Source organism: Petaurus breviceps, unplaced genomic scaffold (genome assembly GCF_028583685.1).
Source record: "Petaurus breviceps papuanus isolate PSGF00001 unplaced genomic scaffold, PetGlider_PUasm1.0 91023, whole genome shotgun sequence".
NCBI lineage: Eukaryota > Metazoa > Chordata > Mammalia > Diprotodontia > Petauridae > Petaurus > Petaurus breviceps.
The window spans coordinates 8,985,052-8,992,928 of NW_027187398.1; the positions used below are offsets into that span (position 1 = coordinate 8,985,052).

Here is a 7,877-nt window from a genome sequence, read left to right on the forward strand (position 1 = left end):
GACTGTCCTGCAGACAGAGTGAATACTGTCCACTGGTGAAGGACAGTACTGTTATTGCAGGGGTCTGGGAACCTTTCTGTTGGTTCAGAAGCCCTGAAGAAGGATTTTCTTGTATGTTTACAGAAATCCTGGGAGAGGGTTTTGCTAATGTTTTCAGGGGTTCTAGGACTGTCCTACAGACAGAGGATGAATTAATGTAGGGACTGGCAATGTATCTTGTGGCCTTGCTAAGCCTTGTCTCCCCAGGAACTAAGATTGCTGAGAACTTGCCTCGTGTCAGGATGAAGAAAAGACCTCCATTTGGGTATTAAGTGCTGTGCTTAAACTTGATGTAACTCTGGAGTAGATTCAATTGAGATCCAGGGGTGGGGAACTTTTGACCTTTTTGTGTTCTGTGGTTGAGTAGGTGAATGTACTTTACTTAGATTGGAAACTAATCTCCATTTGAGAGGAGGGACTTTGTGGTGGATTAAATGAAGGTACAGCCTAGGGGTGGAATAGTATTTAGAAATCACACTTAGTAAATGCTGTATTTTGAATGATGTCATGTTTTGATCTTCTCTGTTCTTGGTTGGTCACTGAATAAAATGGAGAGCACCTATGCTGGTATTTTGAACCTTGGGAAGTTGCCTTTCCTTGGCATTACATTATCTTACACTAAGTCTGTGGCTTTCTCCAAACATTTACTATTTGGAAGGTGAACAGAAGATAAAATTGGTTGATTTATCTCCTTGTTACACAGCCCCAAAAAGTAAACCTGTGCTTCAAATGGAGCACAATAAATATCTACCATACTGAATGTAAAGCAAAACCATTACTTACTGTCTACTAACTCCCGAGTCTGGCCCTGAACATGAAGATATAATGGACGGTCCCTGTAAAAATGAACATAAAGCAGATCTTTCAAACTAAAGGAAACACATCAATATTCTAATTTTAAAATGTGTTTGAAATTTCAAATGGGAAAATCAAAAATAAATGGAGGTGTCAATGCTAGGCAATTTACTTGTACTTCTGGATGCAAAATGATGATCAGATTATGAAAGAACACTCTAAGGATCCAAGTTTGCATTTTGAGCATTAACTTTCAAAAAGAGATCTAAGTTTAGTCCCTCTCTCCTCTATAGTAGTTCCTGATTGGTAAGAGTTTAAGACTTAAACCACATATTTCACAAATGCTGACTACAATGGTATTTGCAGGACAGTTCCTAAGGATAGCGCACTAAAATGCCAGACAAGTTCTAATCCGAACCATCTGATCAAAGATTTGTTACTTTGGTGCTTATTTTTAGGGCAGCTAGGCAAAGACCTAACTTGATTCTTCCTTGAAATGCTATGTCCTCAATAGGGAAATAAAAGACACTAAGAAAGCATAATCACAGAAATGGAACATTCATCACTACCAAAATCAACAGTACAAAGCATGTTTCTACAAATGGTCCAATCAATAAAGGCTTCTGGTAACCTAGTCAACCTCTAAAATCCTTAAGAAAAGTGACTGAGGGGGCAGCTAGGTGGTGTAGTGAGTAAGAGCAACAGCCCTGGAGTCGGGAAGACTTGGGATCAGTTCCGGCCTCAGATACTTAACACCCACACAAAAAAAAACTGGCTGTGTAACCTTGTGCAAGTTACTTAACTCCAATTGCTTAAAAAAAAAAAAAAGTGACTGAGGGGAAAAAATAAAAGTTATACAAGGCCCTATTATGAATCTGTAATAATCCTGACTTAATAAGGCACTTGAGTTGTTCTTTCAGGAAGGAATGGTTATACTTTTCCTACATCCATCCACATTCCATCTGGAATCTATTGCTAATCAAGCATGAATTTACTACATCTACTTGGCAATACGGGTACACTGTAGCTGTGACTTCATTAGTACTATGCACTAACCAACATTTGTAAGAATAGATTGTATGACAATCACATATTAGGTGTAAGTCAAATAGGACTGTGGGTCTCAAAACTATAATTAACTTTAGTTTAACCATGATAAAAGTTGGTAGTGATGTGGATAATTAATAACAGAATAAAACCCATATTAACAGGTCGTCCAAAAGACATCTTTATTTCTAAGAGATTTTTGTTTTTATTTCAAATTTCATCTCCTAATTATGCTTTGTCCAGACTAGTATTTTTAAATGTTTGCAAACCCCAAGGACAAATCAACTGATAGTTGGAAGAGGAGGGTCAAATGCAATTAAGTAGCAGGTAAAAGACCTTGTAGGATTAAAATTCTACTAAAGATTCTCCACAGTTCATACCTGACATGTAAACAGTTGATAACCAACTATATTGCATAAATCCTATCTGAGATACCCAGGACACAAATGCTACACAACATCTTGGAATACCCAAATGGGCTTTTAAAGCAGCCATTCTAACAAGCTCTTAATTAAGAAATAAGAGCATCTTTAAAGTATCCCAATAAAATGAACCCAGCAGACCCAAAGGGCAGTATTAGTTGGTGACTCCCAATCTTAACAACCTGAAGCCAGGAAGAAAATATTAATCCGTACCCAGGTCCCACTTTGGCTTTCTCCTCGGCTGTCATGAACCTCCCTCTAGTGGAGACTGCAGCCCCACTCAGTCGGCTGATCTAAAAAGAGCAAAGCAGCATAATGAACAAAATGGCACGTTCATTAATATCAGAGGCTGCAAATTACATGTGATTTTCCCAAGGGTCAGGCAGCCAAAACAAAGTTGACAGTTCTGAATGAACAAATTATAATTTCATGTTTTAATTCTGCAAAGTTGACATTTAACTGTGTCCCCATTATCTAGATGCTTCACTTGTGCGTGGATCACAAATCAGGAGCCAAAGAGCCCATAATTACTACCTTAAAGTTCCACCCTGGTAAAATGTAAAATCGAAAAAAGGGTCTCTCCCATGCTTTAAGAAATTCCATTTCCCTGACTTCATTATCTCTTGCATTCTCACAATGCTGTCGAGTTCTAAATTTCAAATGGATAACTTTCTTAACATAAAATGAATCTTAACTTTGGAGACCAGAATAATAATCCCTTAGCTAAACAGCAAATGTCTAGATCTTTTCATGTGTTTTAAAAACTTTTCTTTTATAAAATGCCTCTATGTACTACCATTCCAAAACCTGAGATCAATTCCATACACACCTCATCCTGAGTCTGTCCTCGTGTCAGTAAGTTCCTACATGTAAGGGGCACATCATTGATTTCCACTTCAGCTACCACCAGGTCATCTTTGCTTTTACTGCTGACCAGGCCTTTGCCTTGAACCTGAAGCTAGACAGAGAAAGAAATCAGAACAAAAGCAGATAAAGTAATAAAATCATTAAGATGATAAAATATTCACTGGCCTATCCTATGTCCCCCAAACCTCTTTTCTACTCCTCCACTTCCCTAAGCCTTCTCATTCAATTAAAATGACTAAATATTTATTAAGTACCTATTATGTTACAAGGCAATGGGAATATAAAGAAAAAAACAGTGGTTGCCCTCAAAGGATTTGTCCATACACGTGAGTCTTCCTTGAACAAAGTAGAAAAATGGATTAGGGATTATTAGAGATAAAAGGGACCCTGGATATCATCTAACCTAACCTCTTTATTTTACAGATAGGGAAACAGAGGCCCAGTAATGTGAAGTAACTGGATCAAAGTAAAATGGTTAATGAAATAAAATGTAAAAAGTTCTGGAATTGGATACAGCAGACTCTGCCTGACACAATCATGTAACCACAAGCATGTAAGCCTCTTTAGGCCATGGTTTCCTTGTCTGTTATAAAAAAACATATATAGTTGTATCTACTACTTTAAAAGGGTGTGGTAAAGATATATGTAAAATGATTTATTTACCTTAAGTAAAATGTCACTTATTTGTTGCAAAGCAGTGACTAGAACTTTGATCTCTTGACATGGTTTTTATATTATACTATGCTTCCCAGAGAAAACCAAAGGAGGGCAAGACATTATTTTGAGGTACCTAACAAACTGCTTTTAATCTTAGTATGTATGTATGGATTTTTTACTACAGAACTGCAGAAACAATAAGTGCTATTAATTATTCCCACCAAAGAGATTGTGAGATGACTGAATTGCAATGTTTTGCAGCCTAATTCATCCAAGTAATAAGCATGTAGTAAAATGTATGGGAGAATCCACTGCATAACACTCCTCAGACCAGACCTCTATCCCATATCCCAAAGCCACATCCTCAAATCTGTTTAGCTTTATTTTATCAACACCCCAAAACAATTAAATTATTCATCCTTTTAATGTGGCACACAACATGCAGTAAAAACTATACAAAGTAAAAAACCCTAGTTCATTTTTCTCAAAACTTAAAGTCCTATCAGTTCCTAATTATATACCATGACTTTCTTTAAAAAAAAAAAGTCCCCCCCAGTACATGTAAAAAGCTTTTTACGTTCTTTAAAAAAAAATTTTGAGCTCCAAATTCTCCCCCCCCAAAAAAATTTGATATAGGTTATACATGTTTGCCATATTTTTTAATCTTGGGATACCTTTTTCACACTTTTGCATGCCTTCCACTAATGTCCAGCAGGTTTGTGGTTTGGGGAAAATAAAGTCTGACATTATTTGTACAACAGGTAGAATCTACAAAATTTCTGTGTAAAGCAAAAATGTGGATACAGCACTATATAGTCACATTTTCTAAGTAAGTTCCATTATAACTTCAGAAACATATGTGCATGGAAAAATATGATGCCCAAGAAGCTAACATTTACTTCCAGAATTATTCGGCATCAGTATGCATTTAGTTCTTTGCCCCCACCACTATCGCAAGAAATGGACAACTGTTTATAATACTAATTAAAAGCTTACATATACTGAAATACTCAAGGAAAAAATAATTTACTTCCACTTTGCTGGAAATTCCCATTAACTCCACAGAAACTGAATGTTCAAGTAATCATTCTGATTCTAATAATCTGGAGCTTTTAACTCTCTAGACTTTGCTATCGTGATTCAACTGCCTTCTCACTCTGGAACATTCCTCTGCTTCTCCTTCTCCCACTGATGAGTTCCTCCAGGGACCAGACCAGCCATCCTCCATTCCTTTTCTGGCTCTGCTTTTGACTCTCTGGACTTTACCACCATTATGCCACATGCTTCCCTAATTCTTTTTGGCTCCCTTTTGTGTGTAATCTTGCCCCAATTAGAAGATAGGCTATTTTAAGGCAAGCATTATTTTTTTTGTTGCTTGTGACCCTGTACAGTGCCTGGCACAATTACATGAAGATACTTTTTCCGAACACTTGTTTGTTACTACCATAACAGTAGGTAGAAAATAAGAAAAAAATTTCCTAACAATTTGAGGGTTACCTCAGGCTGTATTAAGTTCTGTCACACTGAAAGTACTCAAGCATAGGCTAGATGGTTAAGGATGCTACAGAAAATTAGAGATTGCTTCAGAGTGAAAGGTTGAACTAAAAAATCTTTGACAACTCTTTTGAAGATTCTACAATTCCACATAATGTTCAGCAAAAAATGTAGAGTACCCAACATATTACAGACACAGACAAAGACACACACATAAGATTCTTCAGTTTCCATTACATTTTAAGGTAGTCATGAAGTAAATTAGTCTATTAAACTTTTAGGTTCATACAACACTAAAAAAATTCACTTTTATTCAGAAATTGGCTAAACATATCAATCTTAAAACATTAAGATAATGTATTTTAAAATGAACTATTTGACCTCTAATTTAGTGTTAGAGAAATGGTTCAATAAATAATCACCTATCATATCCCTCTAAAAAGAGAATATCAAAAGTTGACCCTACTCCAGAAATACCTTCTCAACAGCATTTTGGGTTGGTTTGAGCTTTCCTTTAGCCATCAGCATGGCATTGATTTTGGCTGCCACAGCAGCTGCTGCATCTAAGGCTCCTGAGGGAGCAGCTGCTGATCCCCCAGGACTGCCCCCACTGTTGGAAATCTCTCCACCAGGAGCAGCAGGTGGGAGGAAGAGAAGTGGGGCTGGTGCTGGCTGGTCCCATTTACTTCGGCGCCTTAAGGAATGAGATAAAAATGTCAACCCTCTGAAAGCCCTAGCTGCCCTTCCATTACCTCTACAATTTCAGCTCCCTATTCTTCCTTTACCCCCTCAAGATAACTTTCCCTACTTTAATACTTCAATCCTTACCTGGGATAATATATACTCTTTCTCTATGTATATATATTATGTATACATAATATAAAAAAAGTATTTATTTTGTTTTAGACCGGGTTTCCTCTCACCCAGGCTTGAAGTGCAGCAGCCACTCACTGTTTGATCCCAATACTGATCTACATGTGAGCTTTAACTTATATTCCCATTTTTTCCCTTCTACCAGTTAGAGCCTCGTTAGGGGGACTGGTGGCCCCTCACTTTAGCGGGTTTACTCTATCAGTGCCTGATTTACTTCAGACATCTATTTGGTTTCAGCCCTACTGCTAAGAACTCAAGTTATCCACCAACCTCAGCCTCCTAAGCTACAGAGACTACAGATGTGTGCCACCCCGTGCTCTAACTTCCCTCACAACTAGGCAAGCATTGCATGCTGTCATTCATGTCTGTCACGTGAAATAAAGCTCAAGTAATCACATAGAGTTGGGTCCCACTAAGCTGTCAAACTCCAGCCACGTCCAGCCTACGTCCAGTAGGACGTAGCAATGGATTTGTATTCATCAAAACCTAGGTTAAAAGCAGGTTTTGCTACTCATTAGATTTATGACCTTCAGCAAGTCATTTCTCATCCCAAAGATAATGTAATGGATAGAGAGGATTCATAATCTCTCTTCCAATTCTAAATGATATAACTTTAAAGTCCGCTGTTCTTGTACTAATATATCTCCTAACACATTACCTACTGTTATTCCCCAAATTTCAATGACAAAATTCGATAAACTTATTTAGCTCCTATCCATGTGCAACTCCATTCTGTCTACTCTTCGATCAAAGCCCCTTTAATTGCCCCCGCCCCGGCAGCCCCGTCACCTTCCCCTCTCGGTCAGCCCCGCCTCTTTTCCCGATTGGTCGTCCGGCCTCCCTCTCCTCGGGCTCCCAACCCCCAGCGACCTCCCCAGAGCTCCTCCTCCCGCTTTGTCCCACTCGCCCCCTCCCCCCCCCCCCCCCTCCCTCTTACCCCCCCCCCCAACCTTCCTCCCTCACACCCCCTCCTCATGTTCCCTTCCACCTCCGTTCCCCTGGCTAAGCCTCACCTCACATCCTCTCCTCTCGCTATCCTAGCTCCCCGGCCCTCTCCTCATCCCTTACCATTCCCTCCCACCACCTCATTCACCCTCCAAGCCTCACCCGCCACCCCCGGGATGCGCCGCACTCCCCGCGGACATGGCGACAGGATCAGCTCAACCACCCGCCAACTACCACCCCACACCACTAACACCCCCTCACCGTCACTTCCGCCCCCAACGCCTTCGCGCAAAGCCCTTTCCGGTCGCGAGGCAGGGAGGTTCCGGTGTCAGCACCTCCAAGGATTGGACGTGGAGCGGAAGTAAGTGGAGGGATGACGGGAGCGGCTATTCTCTTGAGGCATACGCAGTGTGTCCTTCCGGTTTCTCCCCCTCCCCCCTTCCACAGGCTGCCCTCGAGAAGAGGACGGATGCCGAATTGCTTTTCACAGGTGGGCGTGGCCTCTGTGACCGTCTTTGCTGTGGGCATATGAGCTGGCTAGATGGTGACTAGGGATTAGATACGCATGCGTCTGAGGTATAGTTGGGCCACCTGCTCCAAAAGAGTTTTCTATATGGTGAATCCTGATCTAAGTGTTATGCTTGGGTGACAGTGAGGAAGGGGAACTATAAACTTCAACTTTTCCTCCAGTTCAACAAACTTTTAAAAACGCTTTAATGTTTATTTTAACTTATTTTG

General features: G+C 40.0%; 1 protein-coding gene across 4 annotated transcripts in view; it reads right to left on the reverse strand.

Moving 5' to 3' along the window:
• KHDC4 (KH domain containing 4, pre-mRNA splicing factor) overlaps positions 1-7,468 on the reverse strand; it is a 22,580-nt gene extending 15,112 nt beyond the window's left edge. For 3 of the 4 annotated variants that reach the window (XR_011166421.1, XM_069077948.1, XM_069077950.1), the window contains exons 1-5: positions 7,302-7,436; positions 5,799-6,015; positions 3,133-3,261; positions 2,517-2,596; positions 823-875 (exon numbers count right to left, since the gene is read on the reverse strand). Coding sequence is in view for 3 of the 4 variants with exons in the window: in XM_069077948.1 (XP_068934049.1) it covers positions 823-875; positions 2,517-2,596; positions 3,133-3,261; positions 5,799-6,015; positions 7,302-7,339 (517 nt within the window). In the remaining variant the exon portion in view is untranslated. Of the gene's footprint in view, positions 1-822; positions 876-2,516; positions 2,597-3,132; positions 3,262-5,798; positions 6,016-7,301 lie in introns of all 4 variants that reach the window. The other variant, XM_069077949.1, reaches the window with a different exon arrangement.
• Positions 7,469-7,877: the final 409 nt, after the last annotated feature.